Source organism: Xiphophorus couchianus, chromosome 22 (assembly GCF_001444195.1).
Source record: "Xiphophorus couchianus chromosome 22, X_couchianus-1.0, whole genome shotgun sequence".
In the NCBI taxonomy this organism is placed as follows: Eukaryota; Metazoa; Chordata; class Actinopteri; order Cyprinodontiformes; family Poeciliidae; genus Xiphophorus; species Xiphophorus couchianus.
The window spans coordinates 16,265,842-16,292,648 of record NC_040249.1 but is presented as its reverse complement, the minus strand read 5'-3'; the positions used below and the strand labels follow the sequence as shown (position 1 = coordinate 16,292,648).

General features: G+C 39.7%; 1 protein-coding gene across 2 annotated transcripts in view; it reads left to right on the top strand.

Moving 5' to 3' along the window:
* unc5b (unc-5 netrin receptor B) overlaps nt 1-26,807 on the top strand; it is a 72,309-nt gene that overhangs the window by 28,829 nt on the left and 16,673 nt on the right. For both annotated transcript variants that reach the window (XM_028006082.1, XM_028006081.1), the window contains exons 2-7: nt 18,830-19,060; nt 19,298-19,441; nt 19,752-19,855; nt 21,243-21,423; nt 22,721-22,888; nt 24,523-24,687. In XM_028006082.1, coding sequence (XP_027861883.1) covers nt 18,830-19,060; nt 19,298-19,441; nt 19,752-19,855; nt 21,243-21,423; nt 22,721-22,888; nt 24,523-24,687 — 993 coding nt within the window. The remainder of the gene's footprint in view (nt 1-18,829; nt 19,061-19,297; nt 19,442-19,751; nt 19,856-21,242; nt 21,424-22,720; nt 22,889-24,522; nt 24,688-26,807) is intronic.

Below are 26,807 nucleotides of genomic sequence, written 5' to 3'. Positions count from 1 at the left end.
CACAGACACAAGTACAGTACATTTTCTCTCACATTTGCAACCCCTTCCTTTATTCTTTCACGCCAAAGGGACTTTTGTCATGCTCTCATCATCATCAGCGCTGGCCATCACCACCAATCCTGCCAGACCAGAGACGTATTCTGGTCCGGCCCCCCTCCAGGCTTTGTGATGCCCTCTTTTTCCAGTCCAAGCCACTTTCTGTCCTCTCCTTCAGGTCAAGGAGACAACCATGTGCTTGCAGCGGAGAACCGCAAAAAAACTTTGACATAAGACAGGAATCGGAGGCTCATGAATGATTGATGCCTGACTGCTGACTCATCACACTGGGGAAAAGAAGCAATATTTTGACCGGAAACATAACAAGATTTAGATTTGTTGAGAGGGGCGGAGATGCGCACAGGTTGCCGAGATGTTCCTGTTTTGTTCTGCGTGCTGCAGTCTTCTCAGTTTCACACTGCGTTAGGGAGATTGAAGGATGGGGAAAAGTTTGGTCTGACCAAAAGTGATACTCTGTCAAAATGACTTGTGCTTTTTGTTGCAGCTGTTCACTGACATTTCCTTTTTCTTTCCTGTTTTTTTTTTCCTCTTGCTGCTGAGCGACACATTTTCATCTTTGTCTAGATTTTGAAGTTATCTCATTGGGAAGCTCATACTGGCCCATGTCTAATGGCATTAATGAATCCAAATTAAAAACTGACAGTATTTTGTTCATTAAAGCTATAGGTTTGTTTTAAAATTCTGTCTCATTCTTCTGTTCATCAGCTCACTTAATACGAGCTAAGCACAGGGAGGAGGAAATTTATTTTGAACAAATGATGAAGAGGAATAAGGGGAATGAAAGAAAAAGATCAGAAGGATAAAACAGCCATTAGCCTCTGCACAGGGCTTCTCTTGCCTGCAGAACCCTGACATTCTGCAGAGTAAGGAGATTGAATCTCACCTCTAACTGCTGCCTCCCCATTTGTCCTCCTGTGCCATCGCCACATCACATCTTGTCATCTATCTCCTCCAACGTGGATTTTCAAGCTATTAGTACCCTAATCTTTACTCATCCTTGTCTGCCTGTCTCTCTGCTTCCATTCTTCATCTATTTCTATCTCAGACGTTTTCATTTTATTTTAATCTTCTTGAAAAGTAGACTTTTGCCTAAATGTACTTCGAAGCTTCTATTATTGATGTAAGCAGCAATTTTATGCCTTCACCTTGGAGATTTTAGGCTCTTTTTTTATCTTCAGTTTTGGAAAAGCTTTGAGCTGCTAATAGTGATTTCTCTTTCAGAACTATAATTCAAACTGTTTGAAATATTTGTTTCTTGCTCTTCTTCAGTGAGCGCTTATGTATTATTTATATTACCAGAGATGAACGGTGCTTTACTATTTTATAACAAAATGAATAAACTGTCTTAGTTATCTACTAAAAGACTAAAGATCCTTACCTGACCTCTGAGGTTTCAGGAAAGCTTTCATTATTTTTAATTCACCATACACCATGTCTGAGAAATCTAAATTTGGAAAATCAAACAACTAGGGTGTTTCTGGTACAATGAAGAATGTTGTTGTGAGCCCGACCTTAAAGTGGATGTACATAAAAGTATATGTTCTCTGTACATTTTCCATTCACCGTCTTTTTGAGTCAGACAAAAAGCCACATAGTTTCCACAAACATGTTTTAAAGTTCCTCCATTATGTTTGTGTCACATACAGATCTTTTTGGACTCTGGGTTCGCCCAACTGTATGACGTCTCCAGCCATTAGAGTGGTTACTCAATGCAATGGAAAACTAACAGGAATGTGTACCAGTAAATGTTTTTCGAGAGTTGGAATCCCTTTCAATGACATGAAACGATCAAACTATGCAGCACAGAGGAATGCAGCCCTGCCCCTCCCCCACCTATTGCTGTCCCTCAAAGATTAACTGCCTGAAACAAGGGACATCTTTGTCCCTCTGTAACAACTTCCACTCTGAAGAGTGTTGAGGTGACCTGGTAATTTCCAGTTATGGTTCATTCACTGATCAGAAAAACACCGACTTTTTTGAGCCAAGCTGAAAATTGTCCAATTCCACTCACCAGACAATTTGTCACTATAATTTCATCCCAATCCCAAACACATTTTCTAAACCTCTTTATTGCAGCTGCTTGCAGAATAGTAATGCTCTTTCATAATGTTTTGGATATGAGGCATTTCCCAGCTTTATTACCAATTTTTCACACGCTCACAAACACTGAGGCCATCCTGCAGCCTCTCGGTTGTTGTCTACTGCATATCTGGGGAGCTCTCTGATGCAAGGGGATGCAATGAAGCAACGGAGGGACGCCAACCCTGCTGTGTTTGTGTGGGCTTTGATCATGCTTTGTTTTTTTTTCCTCCATTTGTCCATGGGCTGTCACCTCTGTCACACTTGCTTGGAAACTAGCAGGAATGGAGATGTCAGTGTGTTTAGTGTGCAGTGCACATTTATGACAGCGAGGTCTGCTCGTGGGTTTGTGCAGGCCGTCCAAACCTCTGCTTGTGTGCGTGCGTGTGCGTATGTGTGTGGAAGAGGTCACCAGCGCTGCCCGTCGATCCGCTGTCAATCCGGCTCATCTCCTCATCTGTTCATTAGCATGACAGAGGAGCTCCGCTGCCAAAGCAGTTAGTCACAAGAATCAGCTCCTGTCACAACACATTACGGCAGCTGGCGTCTCTAAGCGTGGCCAGTGCCCACTGCTCACGTATTTATGCTCACCATTCAAGAGTTACACTCAATCTGCACCTCAGGAGTGTTTCTACATCTCCTCCTACCTTCTTTTCTTTCTAACTACTTTCCTTCCTTCCCTCCTGCATGGCTGCACACCCACATCTTCACTGTTAATCTCCCTCCTCCTCTCCATCATTCCCTAACTTTAGCTGGGATACATTCACCATCTCTTCCATTTTTGTGTCCTTCTTTCCCAGAGCGTCACTCCTCGACTGGCTCTATTTCTGTCTCCCTCCCTTCTGCTCTCCGTCTCCATAATGCTCGAAGAGATCAAGACTTTTCATATTTAATCCATCCTTCTTCTTCCTGTGATGTTTTAGTTATCTCTCTCCCACTCTGCAGCTCCATAAGCCCCTCTCTAACGCTGTCCTCCGCCTTCATTATCACCTGCTTGGGTGTCTGATGTGATTTGTACAGGAAGTTTGATACAGCCGTCTTCCCCTGTCTCCTGGGGTAGCTGGGTTGTCATATCGTATAATAAAAAACACATATGTTGTGCTGCATTAGGCTTTCCTCTCACAATCGTAGTTCACGCCTACTGACTGAACACAACATAATGCTAAGCTGCCTAAAGACGGCGTCTCGAACATGAATTCTATCCTTTTTTTTTTTTAATGGGAAAGTTTTGTTGCCTTCAGATTTCGGTTTGTGCGTGAAGCATAGCTGTCTGTGCCTCCAGCTTACCGACTGCTGGGAACTTACTCGTTTTTTCAAGCTGTTTATTTCCCGTTCATTTGCCAATCTCTTACAACAGTGTTGAAAAATGCGGTTCGTCATTAAAATTAACGACATTCGTGAACCTGCTTTTTTGAAGGTGTCCCTCTAAGCACACCCACATGTACTTCGAGTGTGAAAGAGACTAAAATTTGGTGGGAAGGAGCCGTGACTTAGCTGTAGGGCAGGAGCTGTCTCTTGTCAAGAGCTGGCCATTAGCGCTGATTGGCATTTAGCACTAGCCTCCACCTTATTCCAACAGAGACATGTCCTTCAGCTTTAATATTTGGATTATATAATTTATTTTAACTCCAAGAAATCTTAAATAAATACATTTTTAGAAGAGAATCAAAGTTGTCGGCATGAAAGAGGCAAAAGGAGGTGGAAGCAGAGTGTTGCAGAAGTTAAAGAAAGGTGGATCAGAGGACACATGGCAGTGAGGGGTGGGGGCTGTAGCCTCACCCATGCAAATACCGTGGGGTGGAGGGTGAGCCGCTGAGTTGGGGAGGGTAGCCAGGATAGGGTGTGTAATTACAGGGGCCCTAAGAGGAGAGGCCTGTAATCAGCCTGCCCTCAGGAAGGAATGCAGCTCATCTTCTCATGTAATTACGGTCTTTTAAACAACCCCAGCTCCCAAACACTCATCCCACTCCACTGCTCACCTATTCGCTGTTTGTGCTTATAGACAGTCAGCAACAGGGAAGGACAGATTTTAAACAAAATTGACTGCAGCGGCAGTGTTTACATCACAGTTGTGTAGTCTACATGCAGGCCTCTTGAGAAGCCGCCTCCTTGTGGACTCCCACCATGGCAACTGGCCACTGTGGAGTGGATTTTCAGCGTTGGAGCTACGGCGTCTCAACGCAAAGCCTCACCCCGGAAGGGAAGCAGTCGCATTGTGCAGCATCGAGTTTGACCTCCCTGTATAATAGCCGTGACATTGGTCTGTAATTTAGAGAGGATAATAGCAAAACATCATTGTCTCACCCACTCTTCCGGCTCTTCATCCCCCTCTTCACCCTCACCCTTTCTTTTCTTGGTCTCCCAGTCTCCACTTCTGATAGTGATTGATAGTACTTCTGCTGCACACCCGTGTTCCCATGCCATAGGTGGCCATCAGGGCGCACACAAACAGCACAGGGCCACTTTTTGATGGGCAGTGATTAATGAGCTCCATGGGGGGTGGCGCCCCCTAGTTGCGACAGTGCCCACTTTCAGCCTCTCTCTCTCTCTTTCTATTCAAATTCAGCAGTGGGGTTGCAGCTATATAGAAAAAAAAGTACAAATCGTCTTAGAGAACCCACAGTCACATTCACCCACACTCTTAAAAAGCAGCATCTTACTTGAAGGAGACTGTCTACTGAATCTACTCTGAGTAAGAATAATCCATAGTCTCTCTCTCTCTCTCACACACACACACACACACCCTCTGTCCGCAGAGATATATGATGTGGAAAAGCATGTGTCATCCTACAGATTTCTTCTTTTGCTTCTTAAAATGCTTAAATTATTGCAATCATCAAATTTAATATCAGATAAAGATAATCTGAGCAAATACGAAATGCAGTTTTTTAAATGATCATTTTATTTATTGAGGAAGAAAACTGTCCAAATGAACTTGGCTCTATGTGAAGAAGTGAATTGTTTCATAAACCTAATACCTGGTTGTGCCACCAGTGATAGTAACGACTGCCAACAAGTCAGTTTTTCATGTAGCTGTGAAGGACTGATGGCCCTCTTTTACTTGCAGAATCATTGTAATTCAACCACATTAGAAGTTTTTATTTTTTGCCATCATGAATGACTTGCTTAGGATCTCAATCAGACTTAAATTGACACTTTGACTAGACCGGTACTAAACTTTCATTTAGATTTTGGGGTTGGAGTGTTTAACTTTGGATGGGATTCATAGTTCACAAGTTCATCTGTTACAGCAACCCATTCATCTCCTGAAGCTGCAAAGAAGACCCAAACCATCAAACTACCACCACTATATTTTAATTTGGGTAAATATGTTAGTTTTACTCCAGATATAATACAACCCACACCTTCAGAAAAATGTTGGTAATCCAGTATTCTCCCTAAAGTTGTGAAGATCAATAGGAAGTTGTTTTACTTTTATTTTCCGAACAATATTTGAGTAGTTTTGACTCCATACTTCTGCCATATTTGAACTATATTTGCCCAGTCTTCTCTTTGAGTTCTGCTCTAAAATTTACAGTCTCTTGGGGATTAGTCAATTGGTCAACAAGTCAAAGTTAATTTAGATCGGAGATGATTTTTACTTTTTTGAAACATTCGGGTCTTCTTTATGCAATTTCTAAATAAGAGATTTTTTTATTCTACAGGTTTGGCAGAAACCAGGCCTGGATGTGATTAATGACATTGAACTCAACTTTCTAAAAATGTCATTAATGATAGTAAATTCATAGTTTAATGAGAAAGATGTTCACATTTTCACAATGTTGGTATGAATAACTTTTTTCTTTTTGATAAATGAAATAATCATTTTAAAACTACTTTTTGCATATTCATGCAATCTTTCAAGTATTTTTTTCATAATCTGATACATTTAAGTGACAACAAAACTGAAGCAACCTGAGAAATGGCAAATGATTTTTTTATAACAGTGTATATTTTGTGAAACAATCAGAATGCTGCAGCATTCGCCCAGTTATCAGAGAAAAATACCACTGAGTCCTCTCTTTAATTGTCTCTTATTTGCCTTCTGTAACCATGAGGGTGGATAGCATGTTTACACGTGTGTGTTGGTGGGATGCCACATGGCGTTCCCGTCCAACGTGGCTGATTAAGAGTTATTATGTCACTATGGGAAAAAATCAGAGTAGAGGAGCTCTTTTTGAAAAAGGGCAGGTCACACTTCATGTAAAATTAGAGGCTTCTGGAGCAACACACCTTGGAGCTACGAGCGTGGGATTACACTCTATTTACAAACAGGTCTGCAAATGAGGTCTTGCAAGCCTCTGCAATTGTTGCGTGCGTTTGTGTGTGTGTGTTGGCGTGTGTGTTGGTGTGCGTGTGTGTTGTTAACCCGTCCCCAAGCTCTCTCCTCATGCCACCCAGACATGTTGGATGGACAAGCGAAGCATTCCTGTCACTGTGCATCTCCGTCACCTGCTTGGCCTTCTCCCCTCTGCCAATCTGCTTTCCAGCCCTCGGTCGCTTACCTCTTTCTGTCTGAGCATAATCAATGCAGCATACTGCCGACGACTGCAACCTCTGGAAATGTTTAGCTTCACAGTCGTTTGCAGGGATGCGCAAAAAAAAAAAGTAACACTGTAGCTTTTAATTGATCAGCAGCACCTGGTGTAGTTTCTGGCAAGTTGTTTAATTAAGCAGCGGATGTGGGAGAGCTTAGTGGAGCAGATTGCAGACTTTAATGTTAAAGCAAAAGATTTAAATTATCTAAGATACAATGAGTCACTTGTGGGTAAATATTCCTTTCTTTTAATTAGTTTTAAACTTTCTTTATGGTCACAATCTGCCTCTTGGTTCCATTTTAGTTCCTATTTATTTAAAGCTCTCCTCTTGATAGACTAAGCTTCTTCTGATTGGCAACTTAGCATGAACATGACAACCATGTCTAAAAATACCATGTTATTTTTAAAGGAAAAACATAATCGTTTTACTTTTATTAAAAACAGAAAAGCTACATTTACTCCCATTTTTGCAAAACTTACACAACATTGATTATTACAGTTATATATTGTGTATTTGTTATTTTGATTTATACTTTAAGCAAAAATTTAGAAAACCAATCTTTAGGTTGTTCTCAATTAGTAAATAGTCAAACCTGTAGGAGCCTTTAAGCCAGCTGACCAGCAGTTCACTGTAGCATGGGATGGGAGAGGGATTAGAGAAATACTTTTTGCTCTATTCAGGCGATGAAAACGTGTCATTCCAGCACTTTCTCTGATGTTTCACTACAAGAACTTTAAACTACAGGAATGTTATGATGGAAAATTGTAGCAATTTGAAACCAGAACACTTTAAAACCTTGGTATCGATACCAGAACACAGATAAACCATCTTTGTTAAAAATGTAGCAGAAAAGTAATCTGAAAAGAGTTGTGTAAATGTATTTCATGGTCATGTAAGTAAGTCAGAGAAGAAAATCCTGAATGTCAGTTCAATGTCTTCCTACCTTTGGTTTCAACTTTTGACTTTTACAACACAGCACTCATTTACAGAGACATAGTTGTTTTTTTAATGTTAAAAAGGTATCAAATTAATTTAATCTTTACCTTCTGTTTTTAATCTGATCTTTGTTGAGCTATTTACATTTTTTGACTGACACCTGCAATTTTTTTCATCTTTGTCAACATGACAAACTTGGATTTGGGAATACAGTGATATCCAACAACTTATTAAATAGCAGACTTCATCAGAAATATTTGAAAACTTATACGTAACCATTTTCTAGCAAAAACTGACCCAACTCCTGTTCTTGTTACCAAAAATGCACAGAAAAAAATTTTGATCTAGAAAATGTAAAATTAAAAATATTTTTACTGGGAAAACAAACCATTGTTATGGTTATAATGTCTAATGGTTTACAGATCCATTTTATTACAAAAAGAGTATTTTGCAATTAAATTGACAACATTGGCTTAGATTATATCAACTGAATTTTCCAAATAAAGATGCTTAGATTTCCATATTTTTCTAGCTCATGTATATTAAAATACGTCTGACATTTCCCAAGAAAACTACACTAGTTGCAGTCCCTTCCAGAGCCCCTATTAGGTTAATTCTGCTGTAATATAAAGGTTTTAGTTTATGTAACCTCTACTTAAACAAATAAAAGAGAACATAGTAGTCACTTTTACTTTTCCTACTTTTTCTTTCACATTCTCCACCTCCTGCGTTGCATGCTGAGATCTAAAGGGAGGCTGTTGCAGAATCAATGTTCCTGCATGTGCACCGAGTGTGCAGGAACAATTTAGGATCAGCTTTGATGTTTAAAGAATCCTTCCTCTTTAGTTTTAGAGAGCTATGTCTCAAAGAGAAAAGAAAAGGCCAGTATTTTGTAAAACAGGGGTCTCCACATTGTAAAACTGTCTTTGCGTTTATATTGGGCTTACCATATGGAGAATGCATATGGTAAGCATCCTTCATATTTGGTGAAACCTACATATTTCACCAAATATTTAAGTTATGTTAAACTTAAATATTTGGTGAAATATGTAGGTTTCATGCACAAATATTGCCCTTATTTGAAAAGATGAACTGCTCGTTTCTGTTTTTGTACCAGGTGGAAAGCACATTATAGCTGCTTTAAAATTATATAGGCAGAAGTATCAGTCATTGAGGATGAGAAAAGTAAGCTATGCACCTGTCGGGGTGAGAAATCTCTTCGTTAGAGAGTGTTCATGCTGAGTATAAAGAAGCCGTCTGCAGAGCCATGTGGAGCCACCTCTAGCGAATGTCTTGATGCAGAAGCAGAGCTCTCAGGGTCAACATGTGGAAGCTTTCCTGAGAGAATCTGAAGAGGTTCAATTTGTGTTTGTCATAGCAGGAAGTCACCCTCTCCTTCCCACCTCCTGTCGCCTCTTGATGGAATAAAAATAATGGCATTTCTGTCACTCACTGACTGAATTAATGACTTTTCCCATTTAAAAAATTACCAATTTAGCCCCCCTGCCTGAGCCTGAAAAAGGCAGCTTAAAACTGTGTTGATTTAAGTGTGCAAAGATGGCGAACTGCATGACTCCTCATGATCCTCCTGTCTTTGTTGAGGTGGAAGTGATGTTGTCGAATCAACCCTCACTCCTGTCACCCGATGCCAACATGCATATGCACTCTGAAACTGTCCACCCCCGGAAAAATACCGTTATTTCCCTCAAAACTTCTCTCAAACCTCAACACTCGGCCCTCCCCCCACCCATCCTCACGTGTTCCTCTCGTGTTCCTCTATTCATCTTTTCCCCTGCTGGTTTCTCCTCTCTCCTGCAGCCCGGAGTTTCTTTCAGGCTGATGAAGATGAGGTCAGTGTGAATATCAATCATTCAGCGTAATTGTCCTTTAAGGCAGGCAAGGAGAGACTGCCTCCCTTCATCCATCTCTGTCTCTTTCGACCAGACTCGGTGTGTGAAACTCGCACCCCGGGGCGTCCTCGCAAGAGAGACGGTAATGAGGTAGATTGGATGAAGATGACGTATATGCTCAGTCAATCGATGTTACATAATGGCTGCTGATCACTGTATTAATTGCCATCTGTCACCAGAAGCGTTTTTATAATATGACTGCCTTTAAAATCTGTTTGTTCCTAATGGTCTCATCCGGGCTTTAGTGCCTCCTGCAGTATCTGTGGGCCACACTTCCACCTAATCGTGCCTTGCAAAAGCATTTTGTCATGTTAGAACTTCAAAGTATTTATTGCAATTTTAGATGGTAAACACATGATTACAGAAACGCGTATTATTCAATAGTTGTGAAGCAGAAGTAAAGGATAAACAGTTACCGTAATGTGCAACCAGCTGCCTCATGGAAGTAGCAAACAGAGTCCACCCTTACTAACTCTGGAGGATCTTCAGAGAGGGTTAGCTCAGGTGGGATGATCTGTTGTGCATTGCACAATTGCAGCTTTTAGGGAAGAGATGCAAGATGTCATGTAGGAGACTTGTGAAAGAAGGTGAGACTAAAATGTGACTTTTCAGCCAATGTGCAAATATATGTGTTGAAGCACGGCAGCGATGGCATCATACTGTGGAGTGACTTTCTTCAACTCAGGGAAGGCATAGTCTTGACACCAGTCTAAATAGCAGTGCATTAGAAAATAAGGTGCAATAATTTTTTATCAAACAACCCACAACACCTGGGTTTGGTCAGCAGCTGATGCTCCAACTATGATCCTTTTCTAACCCAGTGAAACACAATATCTGTTAAGATCCCAAAGTCTGGAACCTTTTCAATGTCATCCATGGTTTTATTTCCAAAATTCCACTTATGCAAAGGAAAACTTGTCTCCTTTGTTTAGAATGATAAAGAGGCTGTTTTATTTATTTTCCAGGCATTATGCCATTTTATAGCTCAATCAAGTAACTAAGTTACCTTCAGTTGATATAAAAATGCTGTATATAACAAATATGGCTTAAAATAAATTTTACTTTGTAGTTAGACACCTTGAAATTGGACCTCTGTCTCTTCAAGAAACTCTTGGTCTTTCTGAAACACTGCTTTCACCGCTCCTCTATGAACCCTTTAACAACATTTTTACCAGTGTTGCACTGAGAAGTCCCTCACATAATGAACTCATCAGACTCACAGTTGCACCAGGTGTTTGCTAACTTTTCCTGACTAGTCTGAAGGAGCTGAGTGGGGGAGTCGTCGTTGTAGGGGTGCTCTGTAATGTGCAAATTCGTAAACTTGGAAACTGCAGCCTGAGGAGGAGGTTTGTCTGAGGAGGCGGCCAGAGGTCCAAACATGTGTTTTGCACAGCTGAATGGTTGCCACAGGAAAGTAAAGAATTTCTCAAATATGCATAAAAGAATCACAGTAACACTATGTATATTTTTGATGAGGGAGTAACATCATACCAACATAAGAAGCTCAACAAGTCAATTTCACATAATACTGCCCCCTTAAGAACATCCAACTCTATCTGACTCTCTGCCTTCAGCACATCATAAATGGAATGCTCCTCCAATAAGCCGTTTATAACTATTCTTAGAAACCTTTGACTAAGAAGTTCCTATGATAAGCTCAGCAGACTCGCAGTTCCACCAGGTGTTTGCTAATTGCTACTGCTCTGTGAGGCAGAAGCTCGTCTGGAGGCTGCAGCTCCAAAGAGGAGCTTTGTGCCCCATATGGCTGCTGCAGGAGATTCAAGGATTCCTTAAACATGCACAAAAAACAATCAAATCAGATATGTTTTATCAAGACTTATCAAGGTAGTCTGTGTTTAAGGCTATGGTTTGGTCAAGAGATCTATGAGATGGAAAAGGACTGAGATTGGTAGGACCAGAGAACGACTCCAGTCATTAAAAGCTACTATTCCTTATTTTTTAAATGTTTCTGTGTTTCAATACACCTGCATGAATGGTTCACTTCAGGTCTCTACAAAACTTGATGACATACTGAGGAGGGAATGTAGACATGAGTTCAGTTATGTTGGAGACATCTCAAACAAGAAAAGCACCGAAAGACTCGAGCTGAACACCCTTGATGTAAGGTTGTGGGGATAGTGACTAAAAACAAGACAATCATAAAAGAAAACCTGTAAGAAACTGGAAAGAAAAGCAGTTCTAAACACACATTCAAGGCTACAACGGGGAGGTTCTGGATCTATTGTTACTTGGACAGTCGTTAGTGGTGCTCAGGAGACAACTTAATATCAAACTGGTCTGGCTGCACAAGAAGATCCATCCTTGTTTGTTCTATTTGTTTGTGTGATGGACTGGCGACTTGTCCAATGCAAATACTTTTGCAAGGCACTGCGTATCTCTGTGTGTGTTTTCAGATAAGGTCATAGAATACCATTTGAAGTCTACTAGAGCTTGACCAAAAGCTTTGAATCCAGCAGGCTGGAGGGAAGGAGGACTGGTGTCAAGGGAGGGCAAAAAGAAGAGTACTCCAGAGTCACAGGCGGAAGGAGGGGGGGTGGGATGCTGTTGTTTGTTTCTTTTTGACCTCATAGGATACTTAAAGGAAGAAAAAAAGGAAAAAATCTTCTGATCCTGCCAAATACAGCTTGACCTCGTGTCTTTCATGGTGCGTCTCAGTTGTTTGGCTGCTTCAAAGTATTCCTCTTCCTGCTTTATTCTCTCCTGCATGCCCCCCACCTCCTCTTCCTCCTCTTCTTCCTCTTCAGAGTGCAGTGCTGGGATAGCGAGGGCACTGGAGGGGACAGTAATGACTAACTCTGTAAAGGTAATGATAAAGTACAGATGCTTTAGACTCCACTCTGGCTAGAGGCACTGGGGGTAAGAAAATTACAGTCATCTGTGTGTGTGTCAGTGTGTGTGAGAATGAGAGGTAAAGGGTGGAGAAAGACAAAGAGACAAGAACAGAGAGCATTTCAGTCAGACGGGAGACGGGGACAGACATGATTCATTCGCCCTGCCAGATGCTATAGCGATCCACCGCTGTACATCTCTCCTCTTTGACCCGTCTCTGGTCAGCGCCTCTCGTCTTCCCTGCCTGTCACCTTTTCCCACATTCCCTCCCATCTCCATCCAGGGCTGCCAGATTGGGAGGCTTTCCACCCAATTGGGTTGCTTTTGAACACGAGCTGGAAAAAGCAGCTTTGGTTGGGTTAAGAGTTTGGGCTGCTTTTCACAACATTTTTTGTTTTTTTTTTAGAAAGTGTTCAGATGAAAATTATTTTTGAAACAGTCAAAAAGCACAAAATTGTTTTATTATTATTTAATTTACTTTGAAATGTCTAGAATTTGTCAAATGTGGCATCGTCAGTGATTAGTGATCGATTAATCAAGTGTCACTTTGTAGTAGTATTGTAAAACAGACATTCCAGTGCAACATCATGATTTAAAAGGAGATAGTGCCACAAAACATTCAAGTCTTATTGTGTTGAAAGAGTGAAGTCCTAATGGTATCTGGTCAGAATATAAAAAAGGACAACCACAAGTGTTGGAAATTGTCACAAGTAGAGGACATATGAGATTGTGTATATACATATATATGACTGTATCTAGCGCTATAAACTTGTTTTTCATAAGCGGTTGAGATTTTGGCCTTTTTTTTGGAGTTGGGTGGGTTTTATGTTATGTTTGGGATGGAAACTGTCAGTCAGATCTGGCAACTCTGTCTCCATCCCTAATGTTTCCTTCCATCTCCCAGCTGGACCAGGCCGCACAATGGAAGGGACCGCCTCACCTACGGTCGAATTTAGCATGCATAAATAGAGTGAGAATGGTGCCGCATAAGCATGGGTTGTCATCTCCAGTGTGGCTGCGTGTGTGCGTGTTCACATGATTGTTCTCTGAGAGGAAGAATAGCGAGAAGCCAGTGTTTGGTGTCTATCTGTCTGTCATTAGAGTAATAAAAGACTTGCTGTGCTGCACAGCGAGGAGTTCGCGTCTTTAAGGCTCCTCTGTTTTGCGCAAATTGCCAGCTGCTGAGCTGTGATGGATGTTTGTATGCTGGCTCAAAATCACAGGTTCTGCTTTAAACTCCTGGCTCCATTATGTTACAGTGAGACATGTCGGGCCGACTGAGACAGAACTTGTTTTTCTGTTTGTGTCTCCTACCTCTGTTATCCAAAAGTGTTCTTATTTTAATTAAACTGTGCACTCCTGCAGGGCTCAGAAAACACACACACACATACTGCACAGAGTGGGAACATACAGACCTCTCCTCCCATCTAGTCTCTTCCTCTCCTGCCCGTCATGCCTGAAGACTGACAGGCTGTGTTTTCAGCCGATGTCTGAACACGGACCGATCAATGCCGGACAAAAAGAACAGGAGCGAGGGTGAGGGGCGTGGGGGGCTATGGGGGGGGAACACAATTGGTTATTGACAAAGATTTCAGAGTCTGAAAGAGTGGAGGCGACGGCTTAGTGAAGGGAGAGGGGGGGGGAGGATCACGAGAGGCGCTGATTGCAGTTCACGTGCATTGTTAAGTATTGGGTTGAGATGTGTTAACTGTCCAAGTTGTTTGTGCTCAGTTGCATTTACACCTACTTCCTCGATTGTGTTTAATTCAGCAGGGCGGACTCTGGCCAGGGTAGGAACAGAAAACGGCTACTTTGACTGATGTGGGCATAGGCGGAAAACCCGGGGGGGACACAGGGGACAAGATCCCCCCTTCATAATGGTGTCCCACCCCAAAAAAATCATTGTAAATACAAATAAAGTTTTGACCCTTTGCAACTACGCCACTTAATCACGTGAGATCCCTGGACGGACATCGAACGTGAGGGGCGAGAGTATTGAACAGAGCAACTGCGATTGTTTTCCCAAGTGTTTTTTGCCAGTATAGCCACTACTTATTCAAGTGAAGCTAATTTATCTGTGGAAGTAGGTCACCTAGTAGGTGGCTCATAGGCAGCAGACTTTACAAAAGTTAGAAATAGCTAGCTCAAAAATGGACCCATACCTTGTCACTCCTGACTTGTCTGTTGATTTGATCAAATCACCAACCACTATAAATCTAAAGAGTTTTTGCTTTAGACTTCTGACTTTGATGGACTGAAGTAGAAATTAAAGCACGGTGCAAATGTATTCTGTTAGATGTAATCATAAAGGTGTAGCATTGTCACATTTCCACCTGATACCATTGTTGAAATTGCTGGGTGAACAAAGAAAATCATGCATATACGTAGAATACGAACTTATACAGAACAAGACTACCACTATTACGTTTAATAAAATTATTTAATATGCTGAAGACTCACTCTTACGAGATAAGTCACAAAGGAGCAGCTCTACCATGAATATTAGACAAAACCTTTCAGTTTCTAAATGTGCAAAACAGGTAGAAATGTATTATTAATTTTGCAAGTCACTAAACGTTAATGCATTTTGATTTTCTGCTGGTGCCCTGCATTGCACAACTCTCAGTGATAAGGATGCATAGTATTTGTATTCTCCTGCCATATGTTGTGGGACTGTGTACAAATCAATCAGGAATGGGTAGAGAGATGTTATTTGCACAGCCTGTCCTGAAATCATCAAAATTCTTGAAATGTAATTGCCTGGGTACTCTCTTTGAGTGAAAATCATTCACTTTTCAGCGTTTAAGCTTTCCGATTATTTTCAGAGAACCCGAAGTGAAAACAGTTGAGTGCTCTGACTCACTCTGACATGCAGTTATTTTCACATACAGTCGTGCCTTTCTGTCAGTCTAGACTATAATCACTGATCTAACGTCTAACATTGTTATGTTTTTTATTGTTCTTGTGTTGTGCAGATGTAAAACTTTGTTGTGTTTCTTATAATACCTTGCAAGGTGCATATGAGTAGCTACTGCACTACCTAAAGTAGGAAGTGGAAAACACATTTTCAGTTTTACAAATCAAATAAATTTTATTTACTTTTGCACTGCAGGAACCAAGGCAGATGCTATATATATATATGTACGGTGAATGTACGGTGAAGCTAACTAAAACTAAAAGATAAGTAAACAGACTTTTAAACCAGTCAGTCTTATCAAAATATTTGCCAAAAGGAATAGTGCAGGACCTGAGCCTGGGAACCAGCAGGAAGAGAGTTCACTTCAAATACATGGGCTTTGTTTTTCTTTTTTGGTTTTTACTGTAATTTGTAAATAATAGGCTATACGCCTGTATATGTGTATATGTGTGCCTGGGTCACATTGTGTGTATTTGTCCTTGTGTGGGTCAGATGCGATGTTTCTGTGTGGTGTTCATGTGACCTGCATTTGTGTAGTGGTGATGGTGGATTTGTGTGCCACACACACGATGAGCGCTGAGGACGTGGTTGTGTTCATGTGGGTCAGGTGCGGTGACGGTTTTTGTGTGTGCCTCCGATAATATTCGGCAGGCCTCACTGGTCTCACACACTCAGTTTCTCTTTTATTGTCGCTCTCAGTGTCATGTCTGTCTTACTCTTGATCTTGTGCAGTCATCTTCATCATACAGCAGTTCAGCCTTTCGACAAACCGCATACTAGCTATATAATGTGAAAAAAGTAGCGACTTATAGCCTAGAAATTACTGTAGTATTTCTGATTCCAGTCTGTTACAGATTTTATAGTTTCTGGTAGTTCTTCTGTCATGAGGCAGCTTTAGACTCCAGAAGCGATTTCCAGACCCATATTTATCTCCATCCATTTTCAGTGCTGCTACCAGGGTGAAAACAGATTGGCTATGAGCAGAAATTTACCAAACGAAACGATCATGGAAGAGAAGCAGCACTCTTGATGAGACTTTGAAGCTTCAGGGTGAAGCTTTGTGGAGCTAAGTGTTTTTAATTTGAAAAATATCCACAACATAGAGTTTAATATGTTCTCCTTGTTCATGTGTGGTTTCTGTCTGGGTACTCCACCTTCCTTCTATAGGTCAATTGGTGTCTCTAAATTGCCATTAGGTGTGAGTGTGTATGAAATTACTGCTGGAGTACATACTGTATATATATATATATATATATATATATATATATATATATATATATATATATATATATATATATATATATATATATATACGGTATATATATATATATATATATACCGTATATATATACTGTATATATATATATAATATTTATGTCAGTCGTTGTAAAATCTTCACTGATTGTTAAATCTAATTGGTAGTTCAGGCACAAAATCAATATGTCAACTTCTGAGTGCATCCCTTGTAATAATCCCCAATTTTACAATCACTTACTGACAGAAAGCGTGAAAATGTTTGTGTTTTTGATGGAGATAATCTGTCCTACTGCTGTGGCTTTCTCCGGGCACCCTTGTACTTTCTGACAGAAAGTGACTGTAAGCTGACTGCAGATGAAAGGCATCTTTTCACAGGTAAGAAGTGAACTGTAAGTTCAGAAATTGGCTGAGGAAGAAGTACATGTGAGCCAGAGTTTTCAAAGACAGAGGTGGAAATAGGATGATGGGTTCATCCTGGTTTAAGCCTGGAAAAGCTGTTGACCTTCCATGTATCCTGCAGTGGAGCTCCAAGCTTTGTGGAGCTTCTCCTTCAGCCTTTCAGAGCACAGCCAGACAGAATCTATTCATGGGAATAGTGGCACACAATAGCTGAAGATGGCATCTTACTTTCTGGGTAGTTTCTCTTGTACTCTGTTAGCAAAGGGACCAGGTTGGGCTTGATGTTTTCAAAAAACTGAGCTCTGCAAATTTGCCTGGTTTTAAATCGGCTGTTTGCTCACACACCTCTTTATCCACAGAGTGTAGCAAATGAGATTTAGGAACTGTGAGACTGCTGTGTAAGAGAGGCAGAGCTATTATTTGTGTTCATTTCCATCTGTGTGTGTGTGTGTGTGTTTACGATAGAGGAGGAAAATGGGCTGAGTGGAATGAATATGCCCGTAGGTTTTTGGAAACCTCCTGTCTGGAGCTGATGCTGTCAGTCTGCGCCAGTCTTCCACTTAATGCTTATTGAATTCAGATCATTTTCATGTGCTGAAGCAAGTTTTCTGCTGGAAGGTCAGCGGTATTTAAAATTTATAACCTAGATTAGGCTAAAGGGAAAGTGATGATAATAGCTCAAAGAAAGACAACATTAAGCTATTCAATAAATGTAAAAAAAAAAAAAAAAAGAGCCACTAGATAAACTGAACTTTTGAGACACGCATAAAAAGTGCATTAGTTTGCAGTTCAGGTCAGAAATTAACATACACCCATCTTGAATCTGTCATACTGATTTTGTTCTTTTATACTTAAAATGCAGCTTTTTTCAGGGTGAAATTATTTTTAATAAAAAACAAGTTTGTAGTTTTGTGGATTTTCACTCATCCATACTAACACACACCGACTTGTATTTATTTTAGAGCTGAAGCAATTATTCAGATGAATCGTGATTAATCAATTATTGAAATAATCGCCAACTAATTAAGTAATTGAATAATCATTAACTGGAGTATAAAAGGCTGAAGTCTCCAAAACATACCATTTGCTTAGGGAACAACACACTGAGAGCAGGAAGGACAAAACTGTAAAAAAAAAAACTATCTACACTTTGCATGTAAGACAAAAAACCGTATTTGTAAATATGTTCCACCAAGAACTCAAGTTTCAGCTTCATCTGGTCTAATATTGCATAAAATGAAAAATCTGCAAATGTGTCAATAACTGTTAGCTGCAGCTCTAATTTGTTTAAATGTCCCTTAGAAACTCACCTTCCAGAGATGGTGTATTTAAACTTGTGAGCAGAACTGTGCATTAACCTCTCCTATGATGAACCCCAGCAGCCATCAATAAGTGGGATCTACCCATCTTTATTAGGGTGAAAATGTCTGGCTGAAGAGGTCAGAAAATCTCTGTCCTTGCCGCCAGAAGAGTCTTGGCAGCGCTGCCTGGAGTGATGTGTCACCTCGGAAATGTCAGGGGATAATGTGAGATCAACGGGACCTATATGTGAAAGGTCAGCGGCTCTGCTCTTCAGCCGAGAAGTGCGGACTCTTCCAGGGAGACCAAAGCAGGAGGCCTCCCTTGAACAGATTGGTGTCGATATGTGGAACCAAAAATGTCACCACTTATGGTGCACACTGTCAACACCTTAAATGGCTTCCCAAAATACACCTAACACCCTGCAGTTGGATTGAGAATCACCAGATAAGCTGCTGCACATTTACTGCCTCCAGATTTGCTGAGTTTTTTTTTTTTTAATTTCCTGCATTTCTTATAACCCAAGAGCAGGATGTTGAGACTGAATGACATCTGGCGTGTGTTTTTTTGTTTTTGTTTTTCTCAGAGAGCAGCGACTACAGCGAAGCCGAGGTTCTGCCCGACTCCTTCCCGTCAGCTCCAGCGGAGCCCCTACCGGAGTTCCTGCTGGAACCCGAAGACGCCTTTATCGTGAAGAACCGTCCGGTCCAGCTGCGCTGCCGGGCGTCGCCGGCCACCCAGATCTACTTCAAATGTAACGGCGAGTGGGTCAATCAGAACGACCATGTCACCAGGGAGAGCCTGGACCAGCTTACAGGTATGCACAATGCGGAGAACTGTAAACACAGCTACACACACAGTAATGTCACCTTGTATTATACAGAGATAAACATCAAACTTAATTACCAACATCATTTTCAGCTATATAATCCATTAGGTCCTTTAGGATTTAATGTGCGCGTTAACTGCTTCTGGCATTCAGCCACTGCATAATTTACATGCACTGTGAAATATTTGCTTCAGTGGTTTCCCTCCCTCCGCCCTCTCTGCACAGGTCTGGTAGTGAGGGAAGTGGACATCTCCGTGTCGCGGACCCAGGTGGAGGAGCTGTTCGGCCTGGAGGACTACTGGTGCCAGTGTGTGGCCTGGAGCTCGGCTGGCACAACCAAGAGCAACCGTGCCTACGTTCGCATTGCATGTCAGTATCAAGGCTGTCAGTCCTTGTGTGAAACACAGAGAAAGAAAGGAGACATTCCTGATTTTCTGCTTGTTGTATGTGTCAGCTTAAGCATAAATGCAAATAAATTGGCTGCAGCATCCCGCCGCTGTCCCCCCATGGAAATATATGCTGCGGTTTGATTGACAGGTTGCATGTTTATGAGGGTATGGAGTGAAAAATGCGATTCAGTGATGGAGGCTTTGCATAGCATGTGAGAGAGTTTGTGTGGCAGACAGAGTCACCAAGAAAGGCTGCGTGTCAGTCACAGTACGCTTGTCGCCCCCTGTAGACCTGAGGAAGAACTTCGAGCAGGAGCCCCTCGGGAGGGAAGTGCGGCTGGAGCAGGAGGTGCTGCTGCAGTGTCGGCCCCCGGAGGGCATGCCTGCTGCGGAGGTAGACATTTCTCTCCTCATCAACGTTACCTTAACATGTTCTCTTAAATGTTGTTTATCTCTTGGGGAAATATTTACACCTTCTTTTGCAGCCATCTGACATTGTGGCAATAAAAGAGCTCTTTTATTGGCATATATGTTATTACATGCTGTTTCTTCAGCAACACATCAGGTAGACTTTATGTTCTTGGACTAAAGTAATAGAACAAATGTTCATATGTGATATAAAACACTTGAAGAGGGAAATAATTTCTGTTCATCTCAATAAATTAGAATATCATCAAAAAGCAGAGTTATGGATTTGAGTTAAGAAGTTAATAGAACACTTTGGACTTGACTTGGACTTTCACACCAATGACTCAGGACTGCAGTGTGAATTGAGAGAAACATTTGATATAATTTTATTATATATAGGAGACTAAACAGAATAGAAAATTATGTGGGCTTAAAACTAAAGTAGCCAGCCAACAAACTTCTGCTGACAATTAAACTTACACATATTGCTGGATGAAAGCTATTAAAGGAACTAATGTTTACCTAATGTCAGCTTATGTTTTTGTAATTTAATCATGGATCCTGAATGTCCCATAGAAAGCTTATGTAGTTTTGTCAAGAGGCAGATGAGACACCAGACCTCACAATACAATCAAGCTGAAAGCCACTTTCAAAGAAACATGGGCTTTTTTAACTCCTCAACAGAACCACAGGCTCATCACATCCATGCTACGCCACATTGATGCAGTAATTCATGCAAAACAAGGCTCAACCAAATCTTAAGTGCATATAATATACTGTATGCGGACATACCTTTCAGTAGGTTGACATTTCTTCATTTAAAATCATATTTTATTGGTTTTCTGTAATTCTCTAAGAAACTGAATTTGACTTTTCACTCTCAGCCGAACCAAGAAATAATTTAAAAATGTACAAATGTAAACATTAGAGTTCTAATTTTTCAATTAAGTTTATTGAATAAAATCAATTGCATGTCAATTTAATTGACTTGCACCTGTTTATGGAAAGCAGCCATTTGATTAGAGAGGGGCTTAAAGCTGGAATTTGAGAATCAACACAAACCAAGAGACTTTCTATCCTCAGACAGAATGATAAAGTTTCAGAAGTGTTTGATCATCACCGTGTGTTGTGGAGTCTTAATACCCTGCAGGTTTATCGTGTTTACTGAGCGGCTCTGTGGATGGCGTGCTGAGTCATGTTACTGCATAAACACCTGCTGATTTGTGCAGTTTATTTTTAGGAACTTTCAGCTTAAAGTATTAAAGAAATTAAATTGATTATTTCAGTTTTTAACCTTAATATCCGTCTCTTTTAATAACTGTTGATAAACGATATCAGTAATTGATAGTCTTCTTCCCGTGCATCATTTAAAGGTGGACTGGCTGAAGAACGAGGATATCATTGATCTGTCACAGGATTCCAATTTCCTGATCACTATTGATCACGACCTGATCATCAAACAGGCCAGACTCTCAGACACGGCAAACTACACGTGTGTGGCGAGAAATGTGGTGGCCAGACGGCGGAGCAGCACAGCCACTCTAATTGTTTATGGTAACTTAAGCTGCACCACATGTTTGTCTTTTTCATTTCTCAAACCTCATCTCACTCATCTTTGATTGTTTATCCAAAACTTTGATTCGTGGAGTCGAGGAGCATTTGAGGTAATTGTGTCACCATAATCACTCCTGTGTTCCTTGATTTAGCAGTAACATAAAACACTTTTATTTAATTTTATCTATATTTATGTACAGTTGAAATTGGATATTTAGGTACATCGTATCAAAAATAGTGTTTTTTTTCTCTCTGTGTGACATCAAACCAGACCAATAGCTGAAAAGTGTTATACACAGTTACTTAATTTAGTGGAATCGCCTTTTAAGCAGTATGATTTTAAACGTTTTGGCTTTCCTTCCACAAACTTCTCACAATAGTTTGCTGTGATTTTGGACAATTCCTCCTCATAGAAATGTTTTAACTGAGTCAGGTTTATCAGCTGCCTCACGCTCACAATGTTTTTTAACAGACTGGGATCAGGGCTTTCTGATGGTCACTTGACAAAATATTGAACTTTGTAACTAATTTGGTGTCACTAATAATGTAATAGTGATGCACCAGTCTCTCCTGCTGCAAAACATGATGCTGCCACCTCCATACATGACAGTTGGAATGGTATTTTTAGGCTTACAAGCTTCCCACTGTTTCCCCCAAATATAACAGTAGCTGCGTTTCCATTACAAATGTACGCAAAACTTTGTCAATATTCCACTACTGTTGAAAAAAAACACAATTTTACAATTGCGCTGTTTCCATTAAATAAGAAACACAATTAAAATCACATGCGAATAAGTTTGTTAAAGCGAAAAGCCATTGAAAAACATGCCGTGGTCCTCCAACTGTTTCTTGTTGTCTTCTTCTTGTGCCAGTGGCAACATCCAGTTATTGATTATGTGACTCCTGTGTTGCAAAAAAAGTGTTTCCATTGGAGTTTTGCCAAATAATCCAATTTCGATACAGCCATAAAACCACCTCATCCTATTTCCGAAACTTTGTATTGAAAAATGGGAGTTTTTTCAAAATTGGCATGTTTCCACTAAGCCAATGTATTTTCAAAATATCAAATTACACAATTTGATGGTCTATAGAAATGCATCTACTGATTTTTATGACCAAACACTTTATCATCAAATCTTAAGACATGTCTTCAAAAATGAAGGTCTTTGTCCCTGAGTGCACCTGTAAACAATAATCTGGCTTTTTTTAATGTTGCTTTTGGAATAATAGGCTTCTTCCTCTTAAATATAAAGCAGGAAAACTGAGAGGTTTTGCCGTTTGTGTGTCTCTGTGTCAGTTAGCGGAGGTTGGTCTTCTTGGACTGAATGGTCAGAGTGTAACGCTCGGTGTGGGCGTGGCTGGCAACGTCGTACACGCAGCTGCACCAATCCAGCCCCTCTGAACGGAGGAGTCTTCTGTGAGGGCCCGCCGGTGCAGAGAGTAACTTGCACCACACTGTGCCCAGGTAAAGAAGAAACCTTTCCAAACTTGTATGTGCTAAAGCCTGAAAAGGCTTCTTACTCAAAACTGTAACTGCTAGAAGAAGGAATACAGTCATTCACCATTATGACCATCTTTGCTTTGCTGTATGTGAAAGCTCCTTTAGACTATGGTTCCTACACACTGTTTAAAAGCATTGAATCAGCTGGGGAAAACTTCCTGGAGCTTCCAGACTCATCTCTGTATTCTGTTTTCTGTGCAGTTTCTGTTCTATGAAAAGCTGAATTCATTAAAATGTGTGGCATAGAGACCAAACTTATTCGTTATTTTTTCCAGCTTGACATATGGAAGTTTGCTGATTCTGTGAAATTCTAAACAGCTTAAATTTGAGGTAAAAGATAATGCAGATAATATTTAAAACATTATTTTCTGTAAAGGAAGGAAATTATCATGTAAGGGTGTTCATAATTTTAAAACTTCTGGAAAAGTTATTTGTGCTGCTGTGCAAGGAGTTAAAATGTGGAAAGTTTTGTGGAGAAGAAGCAATCTTCACATGAAAAACAGTTTAAAGTGAGTAAATAACATACAGTCTTTATCAAATTCAAAGAAGAGAAACATTAATTTTAATTTATTGAATGTTTTGTCACCTGTTTTTATGATTAATATTTACGTAAGTAATATAACTGTATATGTTTAGTTTTCTATTGTTTAAATCTTTGAAATATAATTTACAAGAGAGACCTGTATTGATAAAACAAGCCAAATTACAAACACAGCAACAAAACAAGCAATTAAGAAATTTTGACTCAATTAAATAAGCTAATAAAATATTAATAAAAATGAGTGGCTCATTTCATGACATTGAGTCACTCAGACTGTAATCATAACTAAAAGTCTTAGGATAATAATATCAAAAATGTTATGATCAGAAAACAACCCTAAAATATTGTATTTACTGTATATACATAATGAGATAATGAAATATATTGTAAATACCATTTAATTAACATTAAATCCTGCTTTTAGCCTAATGAGATAACTGACACAATGTAACTGTTCAAATGAAAAAGAAAATCAAAATAATATAGTAAAACTGCTATCAGGACGAACACATGCTTGTGATTTTGATATCTGAAAACACTGAAACAAGAAAAATTTTATTCTTACAAAACAAGATAATGAATTTTCTGTCACTACAAAGCAAGGTCAGAATTGTTATATATTCATATAGTGGGTATTGAAACTCATCTTGGCAATAAAGCTCAGGTTTTTGTTATCTCAAGTTGATAGTACAAACAACTCCTATACAGATAAGCAAATAAAATATATATATTTTAATCCACTGGCGCATGCACATTTGCAATGTTTTGAGTCTCTTAGTGCAAAGTTTTAGCGTGTATAATGTTTAGAATACTCTAATCCACAAACATCATTAAAATAGTGAATCACAGGAATCACACTTTTTTATGTTTGTGTGTTTAAAATGATCTGAAAGTCTGAATAAATGTGTAAGAATCTGGGTAGACTCCAACTCAGCAAACTCAGACACTTCCAGCCATTACATTAGATGCCAGGAGAACGTCATGTTCAATCCTCCTCTACCTGGACTAATGGAAATACTGGGCTGTAAAATGACTCACATCTTTGTTGTCCTTCCAGTGGACGGAGGCTGGACAGAGTGGGCAAAGTGGTCCGCCTGTGGGACAGAGTGCACCCACTGGCGCAGTCGCGAGTGCCAAGCCCCACCGCCAATAAATGGAGGGAAGCACTGTAGCGGAAGCATGATGGAGAGCAAAAACTGCACCGAGGGCCTATGTGCAAGAAGTAAGTTATTTTTCTTTTTAAAGTTTCTTGGTTTTTGCATAAATGTGGATCAAAGTAGAAAGTTTTTGGTACTAATGTACCAATCTGAATTTTTGGTCAATTTTCTAGTCTTTGTTTATTGATCTTCCTGCAAAAAAACATTATTTGAAAGAGCAGCCGCCGTGAGACGAGATTCTGCTGTTATGTTACGTCAAAATTCACTCTTCCTTACAATCTTAAGTTATTCGTTAATTTGGTTTGCACAGCTGGGACTACTCAAATGTGTGTGTGTGTATTCCATGTAAAAAGAAGATGCCTATTGTCGGTCCAAAATTTCCAAATAGTAACTTTTTAAGTTCTTTTTAGCCCTCCTGTTATCTTCTTAAAATGTTGCTCTCACACAGTCTAAATTAACTGAAACCTTGTTTTACAAGGTTGTGGAAAATTCAACATCCTTTTAATATTTCTGTGTCATCTTACCCCAAGCACTCAGAGTTTGCCATCTCAAAATAATCAGATAATTAAAACATTGTCACAACAAAACAAGCTTAAGGTCTCATCATCTCAAAATAATGTCCAATCCTCCTCTACCTGGATGATGTCATTAGCTGAAAACAAACTTTCTAGCATCATGAAATTAAGTTCTTGTAAAACCTTTTTTTTTTTTTTGATGGTGAACTTGCCAAAAGCTGAATTTCACCTACCTTGAGATAGTAATAGACAGTGTGTAAAACACATTTTGAACACATCAGCAATTTTCTATTTAATTTAGTTTATTTTTATATGGACTGGCAACACAGGTCATCCCTATGCACTTCACAAGACAAACAGATCCAGTTTATATGCAGAAATATTCAGTCTAGTTGAACAAAAATATTTAAAATCAATAACATACATTACAAATTGAACCCCATGATAAAACACTATGGTTTATTTTTCAAACCGGTACAAGGAAGAAACCTCCAGCAGAGCCTTACTCAGTGTGAGCGACTATCTGCCTTAACTGGCTTTTAAGGAAAAATAATTCTGAAGGTGCAACTGACATGAAATCATAACCAGACCTAAGTTACAACCCATCCAGTCAACAAATACAAATAAATCAGACTCTAGCTGCCCATAAATTAAGTTTTGTGTAATAAAATGGAATGACACATGAAAAGAAACTTTATTTACTGCTTTGAAAAAGTCTTCTCTTCTAAATGACAGCTTCCAGTCACCTTCCAGTATGAAGGTAACTAGTTGCCCTCATTGCACAGGTTTGATCTTGACCCATTCTTCCACAAAAACCCTCATCCAAAAGATTTTCTCCAGGATGCAGGTCAAGTGTTTGGATGGAACATTTAATCAGCTTTAGTTTCTTTCTTTGAAACCAGATGATAATTTATTTGACTTGTATCAGGGGTCAATGTGCCTTGGTTTCATTTTTATCATCATTTTTATCATATGGCACCATTTTTATCATGACCTCCAAAAACTGCTTATTATTGCATTCAGAGAATTTAATATTGGTTTCATCTAACCAGACTGTTGGAACTGAGAAATTGCAACAGATTTGTTTCCTTCAGCAGTGGAGTCTTGCACAGTGAGAAAGCAATGGAGGATGAGTACATAACTTGTGGCTAGTTTTACTGAAAGGAGTTTAGACTGTCAGCAATGCCATCAGTGTGTTTGGCAGTAATAAGGCTGTGAGGGTCTTCTGGGAGATCACTGGTTTTGCCCATCGTGAGACGTGACACTTTGGTAATGGGAAACCTTTTTATAGGCAGTAAATTGGGACTGAATGTTTGATATTGATTTGCAATAAGGAGCAAAATTGCTTCCTAATTCCTGACAGATTTCAGCTGGTGTCATGTCTTACACAAAATTTAATTTGTGGATATATGTAACCCTGTCACAATACACAATTAATCAATTAATCACATGAGGAATTAAAATGAGCCTGATCATTTCTATCCTGATGATTACTATTTCTTTGAAGGGCAATTTTGTATGAAGAGACATCTTGATCCATTTTATTTACATTTTCTGTTGTTTATATTTCAGTTGTTTTGTGTTTTATTTTGGATATTTAAAATATCTTCTAGTTCTAGTGTAAATATTTATTTATAAACACATTTTTTTTTAGAAATGGTCTTAACACA